At 30.9% G+C, this 14,414-nt stretch overlaps 1 protein-coding gene across 2 annotated transcripts in view; it reads right to left on the minus strand.

Annotated features, from left to right (window-relative positions):
* LOC114938137 (uncharacterized) overlaps nucleotides 1-14,414 on the minus strand; it is a 75,888-nt gene that overhangs the window by 58,937 nt on the left and 2,537 nt on the right. Inside the window, exons 2-4 of one of the 2 annotated variants that reach the window (XM_085481100.1) lie at nucleotides 13,377-13,433; nucleotides 12,757-12,812; nucleotides 11,510-11,669 (exon numbers count right to left, since the gene is read on the minus strand). In XM_085481100.1, coding sequence (XP_085337226.1) covers nucleotides 11,510-11,573 — 64 coding nt within the window. In that variant the 5' untranslated portion in view covers nucleotides 11,574-11,669; nucleotides 12,757-12,812; nucleotides 13,377-13,433. Of the gene's footprint in view, nucleotides 1-11,509; nucleotides 12,282-12,756; nucleotides 12,813-13,376; nucleotides 13,434-14,414 lie in introns of those variants that run through there. The other variant, XM_085481101.1, reaches the window with a different exon arrangement.

Here is a 14,414-nt window from a genome sequence, read left to right on the forward strand (position 1 = left end):
GGGATATATTTATTATAAAATATATATTTAATTAAAAATTAATTAAAAAACTATATAAATATAATCAAAAAATAATTTTCTCTAAATTTAAAATGAATAAGAAAATGAAATATATAACCATGTGTTGCTAATATAGCGACATTTTGGCCTCAGATATAAATATTGCTATTCATCATTTTTGTCACGTAATCTTGATATTCTAAGATTTACAGACTCATTCTTTTTACGAGGTATTCGCACGGAAAATCGCCCGATTCGCGGTGCAAACTTAACCGTTTGCGAAATATTCTGCCGTTTCTCGAATTACGCGCACGAGCATACAGGTCGTTAAATATGATCGTACGATAACCTTGAACGAAAAAACGTCGCGTATTCCGCATCGGCAGCCATTTTTACCGCGAAATTATTACTGCGCATCAAACAACTACTGTTCCAAAAAGAAAAATGATAAAAAAGACATATAAAAAGAAAAAATGTCATACGAAAGGGGATTTAATTTTGAAGGAACTTAGAATATAGCTTATTTATCATGAAATAGTCGCACGACATACGTATGATTCTCCAACAACACCCGGTATATAGACTTGTTTCCGGTCGCGCCACATCGTCGAACGCGACGTGTTTTGTACTTGCACGAACTCTTGGGTGGAAAAGAGCGTTTCAAGAAACTCGAAAACAATGCCTTACAATGTCGGCTCCAAATGACGTAACAGCGACCTGCCGTGTAAAGCAACCTCGTCGCTCTTGCGACACAAGTCTACCTCTCTCTGTCGATGTTAATAATGCGCTTCTATAGGAAATACTTTTAATTTAGCCATAGAGAAGACGTCACATTAAGTACTCCGCTTCTCGATATATCTATTCGTTAGAATTTAAGAGCTTTTATTTCTAAAGAGTCGTTTTCATATATGTTTTTTGGAGATTTATAAGCATGATCAAGGTTGGGTATAATTACTAGTTAATTAGTTAATAGTTAAAAAAAGATTAAAAAGTTAATAACTTTTAACTTAGTTTACTTAATTTAAATGTATTAATTTTTAACTTCAACTATAGTTATTCTTGACCTTAAACTTAACATTTTCCCAAGTTGGGTATAATTACTAGTTAATTAGTTAATAGTTAAAAAAAGATTAAAAAGTTAATAACTTTTAACTTAGTTTACTTAATTTAAATGTATTAATTTTTAACTTCAACTATAGTTATTCTTGACCTTAAACTTAACATTTTCCCAAGTTAATTTTTTTATCTCTGAATACCATTATTGTTATTTTATAAATTATAAACATATTATTTTTAAATTAAAATATTATTAATTTTTATATTCATTTGTCATCAATTGTGTAATTACCAAAAAATATATTTCTATATAAAAATCAAAATTTCTTTCTTATTTCTTATTATAATAAATTTTTAAAGAATTAACAAACGAAATTCTAATTTAATATAAATAATGTTTTTAAAAATTAACTTTTGATTTAACTTTAGTTAATTTAATCTTAACTTTAACTGAGTTAATTTTTTATTCACGCAACTTTTGACTTAACTAAATTAATTTTATAAGCAACTTTAACTTAACTTTTAATTTTAAAAAGTCATTAAGTTATTCAACCCTGAGCATGATTATGGAGAAGTTTTTTCCAGAGCCTTAGATATATTATATGCCTAAAATCTACCTGTTTTAAATGGAACAGATTGAGAAAAAAACTAGTTTAGATATTACCATATCTGGCTGCGTTTCAACTCTTATAGAGCCTTATATATCTAATATCTATTTAGTTTAAGTGGTCGGTCTGCGAAAAAATGTTCTTTATGTTTGAATATAATCACACCTCGAACTATCCTGATATATATTTGTACAGCTATATGTATATTTTACTGTTATTTTTTACTTGGAATTGAAATTATTTTTTTTATTCTTTCTAATTTTTTTAAACTTATATTTTAATTTTTTACTTTTAATTAATTATATGTATTTTGATGTCGCGTACGATCATTTATAATTTTCTGCTGCAACACGGTCATATAACAAGCAGTATTATTAAAATAACATATACAAAATCTATCTGTTTTAAGTAAAAATTTTATATAGACTGTCTGAAAATGAAAACTCTTCAATTCTGGATACAATTATATCAAATTATCGTGATCTGTTAATATATTTTTGTATTGTTTAATGGAATTTAATATTAGAACATTTTTTATTTCTTTTAATTTTCTTTTACCTTTAATTAATTATACGTATTTATATATCGCATATACTGTTGTTTATAATTTTTTGTTGCAACAATCATGTAATTAGCGGTGTCATTAAAATATGAATGGTAAAATAGCTTTAATGGGTTATTTCCAACTTATTTATCGTCGATGGTTCAACTATATTAGCTGCCTTTACGTAACGTAAAAAGTAACGTGTGTCGTCGAATTTCCATATGGTAAATCGATTCCTTGAACTAAACGACGCGACTAGCGATTTCCGGCGGGGAGTTGTCAAAATATAATTAACTTCTCATAAAACGTCGATTCTCCTTTTTTTTACATTTTTATAAAGTTATTATTTTAGCCTAATGACATAATTATATTTTCCCAAGCTTCAAAGAGACGTAAAAAAACTTATAATAGCTTTAAAAAATTGAAGCTAAAAAATACAGAACGTTAGAAAGTTAATTAAATACTATAGTTAGTTAATTAAATAGACGTTTAACATGTAGAAGTATATAAATGGGAGATGTCAGAATAATCCGAAGATTTTTGTTCTACTGCTGATAAGTACGCGTAACAATTTTTTTTTTAATTTTTCATGAATCTAAAGAAGAATTTTACAACACGACCTTTCCTCTAAATAGGTTTTCTCGAAAAACTTATCTTTTTTTCTTTCTATTTTCCTTCTTTTCAATTTTCCGTCTTTTCAAAATGCTTTTGAGAATTCTATGTAAAATATATTATCTCGCTGCAGCCTTGATTATACGTCAACTACCCATTTTTGTAAATTACCCAAAAGTCGCGTGTCCTTCACAGAATAGACGGCATGCATAAATTACGGTCAAGCGATAAGGGAAAGAAAAGCTAAAAAGTGTTGCGAAGAGAGCTGAGGTCTCAATATAGTCAGAAAAAAAATAGTTTGTATCGTAATCTTAGGAAAACATTTTTATGTTTAAATTCCAAAGATAGTGACATGATCTGTTGTCTTCTTTGTGAAAACTACAATACGTCGCGCTACCGAAGTAGACTCAGCGCAACATTCCAATTATCTGCGCATTTAAAAATTTACTATAATATATATTTTTTAATCGAAATATAAGTTTCGAATTGATAATAATATTTAAAAGAAAAAATGATGATTATTAATTTGTTACATTAATTATATATGTGTATACTTATAAAACTTATTTTAATATTAAATTTATATATATACACATATATATATATATATATATATATATCCTTTAATAATTAAGTTAATAATAAACTTAATTATTAAATTAAAAGATTCCACACCAAATGTGCGTGTGTGTGCATTGGATTTTGATTTTTGATGGAATTGACTTTTTTCATATGTTATAGCTTTTATGTTCTGCTGAACAAAATGTAAAAGCCCCAAAGCTAAATATTAGTTACTGAGTTACAGCCAGTCAAACAACTTGGAGAGTTTTACGTAGTTGACTGGCTGTAAATCAGTAATTGTCTATTTTTTAGCTTTGAACCTATTACATTTTTTGTTCAGCATGATAAGCTACAACATATGAGAAAATTAATTGATCTTACCAAGATTTAATTTTATATATAATTAGTAGAGGTTTTTGAACTTATATAAAATCCTAGATGAAATTGAATCTTGGTAAAATCAGCTGATTTCCTCACATGTTGTAACTTATGACTTGCTGAATGAAAAATATAACTTGAGCTCAATAATAAATAGTTACTGATTTACAGCCAGTCAAATACGAAAAATTAGAATTTTGCGAGTTGTTTGATTGGCTATAACTTAGTAACTATTGAATATTTAACTTTGATGCTATTACGTCTTTTGTTCAGCAAGTCATAAGCTACAATATATGAAAAAAAAACAGTCAATTCCATCGAAAGCCAAAATCCTACGTATTTGATGCAGAGTCCTTTAGATATATATTTATTTGTATATTATATTATTATTAATTTATTAAAATAATAATATATAATACGTATATGTATACATACATGCAAAAAGATAATTCGTATAACTTTATCAAACCTTATCATAAAAGTATACTGTGCTTTAATTGACGGAGATAATTTTGGAACGATTATAAGATTAAATTTTTTATAAGTTGGAATTAATCAGATAATAAATTGTAATTTTAGATCATATAACTTAACGCATTTCGTGTAATGTAACTTGTAGGAGATCGGCATACAAACAAAACCTCGCGCAATGCTTGTCAACTAATTAACTGGGATGGGAACGTTCGCGAGGTGAGTCGGTTAGCGAGCTAATTTAAATGAAGGCGGAGCAAACTAGTAGGAAGAGCTTGATTCCTCATATAACGGACCATTCGCCTTCTACACATCGCTGTAGCGGCCATTTCAGAGAATCCATAACATACCATCCTTCCATAAACCCGTCTTTCGTATCCGTCTTACCATCTGCACGATCCGATGCTTCGATAATCGCGATAATGTCAAAATTTCGATAACGCGATTGAAGAATATTACAATGCTTTAAGGCTCTTCTTTATAAACGAAAAATTATTATACAATTAATTATTATATAATTTGTAATTAATTATTATTATAATAAAATTATTATATTATGTAATTTGCAAGACTTTGAGAAAGATTTTAATATTGTTCTATCATCGCAATAAAATCAAGAAAAACTGTTTATTTCTGCATTTTATCATCCGTGAATAAAATTTGATTAAAATAGAAACACGATAATATAAGACGACAATACAATATAAGACGACAATACAATAATAACTTGATCGATTAAATATTCATACATCATAAAATAATATCATACAACAATGATAATGTCAAAGCAAGGATTTATTTATTAATAGTCGGTGATAGGAAGAGCATGAAATTCGAAGGAATGATGATAGTTCCTAATACTGTCATATATTGTGACCATTGAACTGTGATGTAAGAAACTGTGTACATTCGTGAGTAGGAAATGTCTGATAATGGATGGACTTGGATCCTCCATTTATATATATACATATATATATTTATATAGATTACATATTATATATGTATAAATTTACAATAAAATTAAATATTATATTACGTAACTCAAATAGAGTTTCCTGTAATCAATTCGTAAATAAAAAGATCTCCCGATATTTCCTTAATATTATTTCTTATTTACGAAAAATGTGAAAATGCATGGCAAATATATTTATTAGTTATTTATTTTTAACAAATGTTAAAATGTACGAGCATATATTTCGCAGAAACTTGTCATTGTTAATGCAAATTAATTTTTAACCGTGTGTACGTATATGCATGATACAAGGGAAGGAACGCAGACGAAGGATTATCGATAATGTGAATAACGTGAATCATGTTGTGCGAGTAGGCACAATTGAAGATATAATATTATTAGATTAATTTTTATTTTTACGCCTCGCGATATTCTAATAACATGACATGATGATAACTCGTTCTCTCGTTTAGTATAATTAAGATAGAAACGCATATCGGTTATTCGGTAATTATGAGAGATACGTTTGTATTATCCGCTCCATGACATATGATTCGTGCAAAATTGCAAGTGTCACAACTCGCTGCGAGGAGGAGAAGGGAAAGAAGATGATAAAATATCCGCGATGATAAGGACCAAGAACACAGAAGCGCACATTTACTTCATCCGGGTTAATGATGTTGTCTAGCGAGAGAAGAATTTTATCGTTGATAAAAAATTGTTATCGCGAGAAGAAATGCTGTTTATGTCAAAAGTAACTGAATCAGTTGTTAAGTAACTCTGAAGATTAATAAGATGCTTATTTTGCTAATTAATATTTTTAGTGACCACTTTCTCTTTTTCGTAGAATTACGTAAGGATTATAATATGTGGAAAAAATGTACATTTATTTTATTTAAAGTATATATATATATATATGTACGTTAAATGAAATTAATGTACATATATGCATATATAAAATATATATAGTATATATGTAACATAAGTGCCCGACAAAAAAGAACAGTGCTAATTTTATTAATGAGCTGAAAATATTACGATTATTTCTGACAGAGATTTCGAGATACATTACACTATAAATTTCATCAACGACATTCCGCGGTTGTCGGTTGTTTACCATATACGGATGTGGTTTGCATTGCATCCGCGTTTCTCCATTTTTCTTTTTTCCGTATTAACTTATATGACCTTAAAGTTCCCGCTTGTGATAACAATCGGAATAAAGATCTCTCTATTTTCGACGTATTATTTTAAGATCTCTCTAGTCGCGTTTTATCAAACATATGTACAAACTAATCAGCATCGCCCGAGCTAAGAGAGGACGAAGGAGAATCGTAAACTCACTCGAATAGCGGCTACGATGAGGAATGCACTGTGCTCCGTTATCGAGCAATGTTAATTATGGCCCATGCAATCAGCAGAAAAAGTCATAACTTCAATATGCAACCTAAACCACATAACACTCGATCGACCCGGATTATTTCCTTTGCCTTACTTAGATAAGTCATCATAATGTCATATATTATTTTCTTTAATATATATAATATAATATATTAAATACATATAAATGTTAATATTAATTAAATAATATTATTTATAAATTATATTAAACATAGAAATGTCATTTAATACATTATATAATATATATTAAATAATTTTTTATGCGGATGATTTCTATAGATTACAGTAGGTTATAATTTACTCTGTATAAGCGCGTCGATGCATCCAAGGAACGAGGGCGAAGATGTGGAAGATGACGGCAACGACTACTATCGATATAAAGATGACGATTATTTAATGTACATCGGTTTACATGAACCGTGACTTTTGTGCGCCATCATGACCTCGTAGTTTAACCCGACTCAGGCACAAGTACTCGACTGTATGGCGAATATTCAGGCCTTCGACGAAGGCAACTTGGTAGACAAAGATAACGATTACGATCATCTCTAAATTTTCTGAAAGTTTTCTGGCGCCGTACAAGATTCCTCCGAAAATTTTACGTTCTATTTTTTTCAAGCTCGAATTATTTATACTTGAATTATTTAAACACTAAATATTGAGGTCGACGCGTAAATATTGATCATCTCAAAATTGTTGACTATTTGAATTTGAGTTTCCAATTAAGAAATAAGTCTTTGTGTCTATTCACTTTTTTTTTATTAATAAGTGACTATATATATTTTCTATATTTTATATACTGTAAAACGTAAAAAAATCAAGAAATTTATTAGATATCTTAAATGTTGAACATAATTTTATACATGTATATAATTGAAATCGTGATTGAATCATCTTCAATAATTTTTGAGATAATTAGTTTATATCAATTACAGATGATTAATCTGCAAATTCTAAACTAGAAACTGATAAATATATGCGATGCTATTGCGATTATTCATCATTTATTTATGATATTAATAGGATTATAGTAAAACTAGACCTATTCATCAATTGTATATTAAAAAACGGGATCACAAACTTCAGATAAATATAGGTAATTAATTATCAAATTAAATTCATATAAAATATACATATAATATTATATGTATTTTGACAGGTAATCTATCTCAAATATTTTATTAATAAAAACAAATCATTGATTAATTAATATTTCATTTGTAATATTTTATGTATGTTCCTGACTTTTCAAAATGCAAAAATCAAGTATAGCTCATTTCTTGTGACAGCTACTTGATTTTATGTCAATAATGTTCTGAAACGTCATGTTAAAACAGTCGTACACATTTACATTCTTGAGCATTTCAGCGAACCGGTTATTACGACGATTTTAACAATAAGAGTCCGAACAATGTAAAAAAAATCCATTAGTTCGAAAATACTCAACTTCTCAAATTATATTTTCAATTATTATATTTCTTATATTTCGTGCGCGACATTGTGAGATATTTTTTTTTATTTTACACGCGAACACAATTATAATGAATACAATTGTAGCGAAAGCGTTTAAAAAAACTCGTAATAAAAATTGAATCAGATTCTTGTACGGAGAAATACTTTTTTTGTGTACTTTTATCATCTGACCAAAACTGTAAAAACATCTCACACGGACGAACTTGACATTTTGCTCTTTCGACATATTTACGTAAAGATAGTTACGAAATGAAATATACATGTATATACGAAATCGCCTGACTCAACGCGATAAGATCTTTTTCGAGATCTTTACTCCTCTCTCTCTTTCTATTTTTCTTTTTCTCTTCAAATAAAATATATTTATTAAACTTGGCATACATGTTTGTGGAGATCGATAGGTTAATCGTGTATAAAAAAATTGAAAATGATTTCTTAATAAGCGTCCTTTAAATTTTCGACCAGTGTCAAAATGTTTGATAAAGACAAGCGTTCTATTAAATTGACGAAATAACAAATATGGATGAAACAACGAAAGTATATCGATGTTACGGACAATTTTGTTACGGCTCGAAAATAACCGGGGACCAAAGTTATATTATGGTATATTATGGTATTAAAAGCAAAGCGGTCGATTTGTATAGACGCACACGTGATTCATAGGATCTCGACATGACAATTGAGTAACGCATAATAATTTTTCCATTCATTAATATTCGAGTTGCTTTACTAAGCAGAAATCCACAAAAAAAATTATTATAATTTAAATAATCCATAAACTAAAATATATCATGAAAACTAAAGAAAACTTGTTTTGTCGATGTGCTTCGCGATGTTTGCAACAGTTTGCGGAAATATCTTTTGCATGCGCGTGTTATTTTTGTACTTCGAAAAAATAATCGTAAGATTTAGCTTTCAATTTGTTTATTTTTTACGTTATATTTATTTCCTTCGAGTCAGTGAATCCGATTACAGGATGTCTATTCAAATTCTATAAAAAAAATGTTCGAAGAATTCCCTGATCTTCCAAGTATTTTCGTTTAAAAAATTTCTAAATACAGCTTTTTCAAATAAATTCTTTTTTGTATGCGTTTTCTAATATTTTATCAAAGACATAACTTTGAAAAAAATTCCCGATTCTCAATAAAATTTCGCGAGAATTTCCGAATTTTTCGGAGTAAAAAAAATCTCTGACAATCTTCGGGTATTCCCGATTTTATCAAGGAGCAGACACCCGATATAAGTAAACGAAACGGGAAAGATGTTTTTCGCGAACGAGAAACGAGTCTGATATACGAATCGAAAAGCGATCGGCGGCTCGTCTTTGAACGTCACAAAATGACACGCACTGTGAATGACTCAGGAGACATGTGACGCAGCGAGCAAGTGTTTAAATAGAAATAATGGCGCGACCCTGACGAGATCGAGCCGATAAAATTCAACTACTCGAAGGAATGGCCAAAGTGACCGTTATAGGTGCTAGCGATGCACTTGTACTTGCGAAATAAGTATAACAGAATCGCCCGTCATACCGTTGCGAGTAGTTCATTCGTTCTGAGCAACGAAACCAGAATGAAAATAAATGAAGCAAAGAGCTTTGTGTATAAAGCACTGCATTTTTAATAAAATATAGATAAATATCTACTGCGTTTTCCTACACGCAAATATTTTGCACGAACGTTTATATAACATAAATATATGTTGATAACTTATTGCATTAAATAAATAAGCAAATACTTACTTTGACGTAATATTAAATATTTTCCTTTTTATAAGACAATCAAATTATTGTAGCCTATAATCAGCAGCATCAAATACATACATATACAATACTTTGCGGTTTATTATCTTTATTACTGATTATTATGTGGTTTTAATCGATAATCGAGAGTATTCGATAATTATACATTACAAACCGCAACTAAATGCAGTCGTTTATCATAAACTGTTATCATTGCGTTACAGCATCACAAAAAATATTCAACAAGTATATCATGTTAAAATTATCTGCAGACGCAAGAGAGAGAGAGAGAGAGAGAGAGAGAGAGAGAAAAAAAATCATAACTCGCCCCAATAATATCGAATTGTAATAATAATTATAATAATCGTAAATTATGTGTAACATATAGAGACATTCGCGAAATCAACTTTAAATAAATAGAAAACATAGAATATCTTCAAAAAATTAAGTTTTAGATTACCTGTAAAATCAATCTGACAATGAGAAGGAATGCATATTTTATTTCAGAAATTTCAAAAAGTTCAATATAACTCTTTCTTAATTACATACATACATGTTATTGAATAGATTAATTAAATAGCAAAAAAAATAAATAAAGACAAAAAGTTAGTGATTTCCTATCTCTAGATATTTTCAAAATAATTGAAGAAGAGCTTACACATATATGCAACTAACTGTTTCTGTCTTTTGTAAATATGCAGCAGTTAAATTATCCACGTTGAAAAAGCGCTTCTCTCAATTCTAAATTATGATCTGATCTGATATATTTACATGAATCTGGAGTGATGTTTATAATATCGAGCTATGTAGCAAAGTGTGAAGAATACTTTTATTTATTGACATTCCACGGTTAAGTGTTATTAAGGAATTTGACTTGTGTAGAGGTTGAATATAGGGTGTAACAAAAATGTGGGCTGCTATGTCAGGAGCGTTTCTGCTATTCCGAAAAAACAAATAAGTTTCTTTAAACATAAATATCCAAAAATGCATAGTTTTTATTTGCAACAAAATAGTGGAAAAAAATGTTCTCATATCTTAAAATAATTCATTCCCTCTGTATAATATTTATTATATCTTAAACGTAAGACGTCTCTGAAATATTACACAAGGGGAATGCATTATTTTGAGATATGAGAATTATTTTTCTATATGCAATATTCATTATATCTTAACGTGAGATGTCTTTGAATTACACAGGGGGAATAAATTATTTTGAGATACGAGAATTATTTTCCTTTAACGTTAGAAATAAAATAATACGCATAATTATCTTCAGTTTTAACTCAAATATGATTGTAACGTGAAAAAAATGCATTTTTGAATATTATATTTATACGAACTTTTACCTCCTTTTTTTTTTTTACCGCGGATGCTGAATGCAACCGGCGGCTGCACCACAGCATGTGCATGTTTTATACCGGCGAGCGTTATCGCGAGAAACTAGGGGCGGCGTTATCACTCTGATATCCAACGTATATACATCCTCCACGACCGGTTCCTGGCCTCCAGTGACTCGCGGACCACCGGCCTAGTTAAGCGTTTTTTAGTGAGACACACCGTGTATTTATGCAATTTTGTCCGCAAGATCCTGAACGTGAATTCGTTCGATCGATTTGTCAAGTCGCGATCGCAAGTAAAATCTCATTCCTCCCTCTCTCTGTCTGCGAGACCACGAAAAATCACTTTCAAATAAAAATGCTAGTATCACTCACAGTATTCCCGATGTCGATATTTAGCTGCCGGTTTCACGTCCTCGTCGCTCCTTCTCCTCTTCATCCCGGGATTACTCCTGTTTCCTCTTCTCGAGTGCGCGTGCTCTTGTCCAGTATATGTTTATCTCCCTCGTCGTTCCTCCCTTGTTTCGCAGCCGATCTGGAATTCGCACTATCCGTCAGAAGAGAGAAGAAAGATTCCGACCACTTTACTTCGATTTGGCGAGGATGACCGCGCGACTCCGACGACGTTTCACTTTTGAAGAATCGCGTGTCGGTTCTATCGTTTTTCGCGCGTACCCGAAAGATTAAAGGGAGCGATTATGTGTGCGTACCCCGATCGGCGACTAGACGAAAATTAAGATCCCGGCGACTTTTGCTTGGCTATACGAGAGCCCGCGCCACTGTGCTCTATGATCGGGAGCGAGGCTCGTGTATATTATGTACATAGAGCAAACGGAGGAAGAAAGAGAGAGAGAAAGAACGGTAAAACAGCAAAAAAGAGGGAAAGAGAAAGAAGGGGAGCGAGAGAGCAATTGCAATCCTCCGGCGATGCAAGTTTCGTTGGCGCAGGCGAGACGAGGATGCCACGAAAACGAAGAAGGGTTGGGTAGGAGCGAGGATGAATATAAAGAGCGGGAGAGTAAGACAGAGAAAGAGAGAGGGGGTGAAATGTGTGTGTGTGTGTGTGTATGAGAGAGGGAAGTGTGCGAGAGAGAAGTAGCGAGGAGAGAAAGAGAGAGCGACTGACACTAACCGCGGCCGCGAGCCAAGTGACAGCTGGGGAGGGGTGGGTTGAAGTCGGAGCAGTGGCCACGTGGTGGGGGCGCGCAAGAGGGAGTAGTAAAATCGCGCGCGCGCGCGGTGGATTATTATCGCGTAATTTCTATACTCATCTACCTCCCTCTCCGTCATGCGCGGTTTCCTTATCAGTGACAAACGGGTGGAGGAGGGGAGAGAGCGACCACCCCTTTGTACCCTTTCCTTGCCGGCTTCTGTGCGCGCTGCCAGTTTTGTGACTCGCTGGAATTTATATGCATCGTCCCGCGGTGTAATTTTATTGCAGTTTTATTAACCGCGCGCGCGCGCGCTTTGCAGCTTTCGGAGAATTAATGACGCTCTCGATCGCGATTAATATCGCCAATTCAAATTTGTTAGCTTTTAATATTGCGCTTTGATATTCTATACGCGTAAACTATACTTTGAATTCTCTGTCGGAGTTTATTGTTAACGAAATTATTTCTTACCTCGCGTTCTGTCTCTCATCCTTGCGTCTTCGACCATCACTTCGAAAGGATATGACCTGTGATTGATGAGACAGTCATAGATTATTTTGTACTATATCAGAAATTGTCTATATGTCATAGATACAATAGAAATCGTGAGAGGGGTTTATGGATATTATTTATGTGACGTGAAGTCACTGAAAGGGGCCAATTTCAGAGTTAAAATTAGCAGGGTTGCCAAAACCAAATTTATTCGTGTGTCTACGAATGTTATTAATTTTTATACTATTGGCTAACCTATTAATTTTAACCGTCAGTTAAATTGATCTTAAACATTTTTTTTCACAACATTGCGATATTTATATTGATATTTAGACACATGCAAATATATTTGTTATAACACAACCTATATCATATTCGACATTTGACAATAAATATATATCTGTTTTTATATAAAAAAGATATTTTCCTTATTCTCTTTCTGAAATAAATACTGTGTCTTAAAATACTAAATAAATTTGTATCGCGAAAATATTTTCTGATATTAAAATTGAGAAGTACCAGAGACAAAAGATTTATATTGTGACAGCACAAAGCTAGAAGCTGAGTTCAAAGTTTCATTATGTATCAAAAATTGTTACCTTTTTCTCTTCGAAATCCCGACGACCCATCGTTGCCGAAAGTATGACCTGTGTTGGCTGTGTTCAAAACAATACTAATAGATTACTTCGCACTACTTACAGAAAGTTTCTCTATCCATAGATATAATAAGAATCATGAGTAGAATGTGAAATTAAATTCGGAATACTTATGCACGCGAAGCATGCAACGTCTAGATATGTGACTTATGACATAAACTTTGTTTGCCAAATTCACAGGTATTCATTCTGACGTCATGAATGCCGTGAACTTGCACCAATTCAGGCATATTCGAAATATACGCATCGCATCTATGGATATTCATACATCATGACTGTTTGGTTAAACAAACAATAAAACATTTTTAATTTAATTTTTAAAAATATGAAACTTCTAAATTTAATTTTTATCGATTGATTTAATATTTCATGAACCGATTTATTGTTAATCTTGTTTCTAACACATATCGAAGTATCAAACAAAAAAGTCTGAATTATATGATGTATAAATATCTTGACACAATATGTTAAAATTCGCGAAACATGTATTATTTATTTATATACATTTATGGAATTTTGTCATGCTGTATATAAATTTCTAACATATAACTTAAAGAATTTTTTAATTAATTGCGATTTCAAAAATATAAGAATTTATCAACATGTGTCTTAAAATGTGCTGAAGTATATTGATATATAAATACGTACAAAAATTATTAATTTAATATGTTAGAAATTTACACAAAACGTATATATACATGTACAGTGTGCGATTTGTGTATCGTATATTTACAATGTACAAAAAATATTTATATTCTCATGTAATTTATATGAAATCATTATATGATTTGTATAATTTTTGCCTGCTTTTTATTGAACATAAATAAATGTCAGATTAAGAGAAAATTATTACCTTTTTTTTCTTTCTGGGGTTGTCTATGAAATTTTATCTTTAAACATTTTCTGAATGATAAATCAAAAACGGAGAAATACTGTACATATATAATGAGGACCTACGATACATATAATGGGAGAGGGAAG

The sequence above is a fragment of the Nylanderia fulva genome, unplaced genomic scaffold (assembly GCF_048542155.1).
Source record: "Nylanderia fulva isolate GAGA-0341 unplaced genomic scaffold, ASM4854215v1 Scaffold17, whole genome shotgun sequence".
In the NCBI taxonomy this organism is placed as follows: Eukaryota; Metazoa; Arthropoda; class Insecta; order Hymenoptera; family Formicidae; genus Nylanderia; species Nylanderia fulva.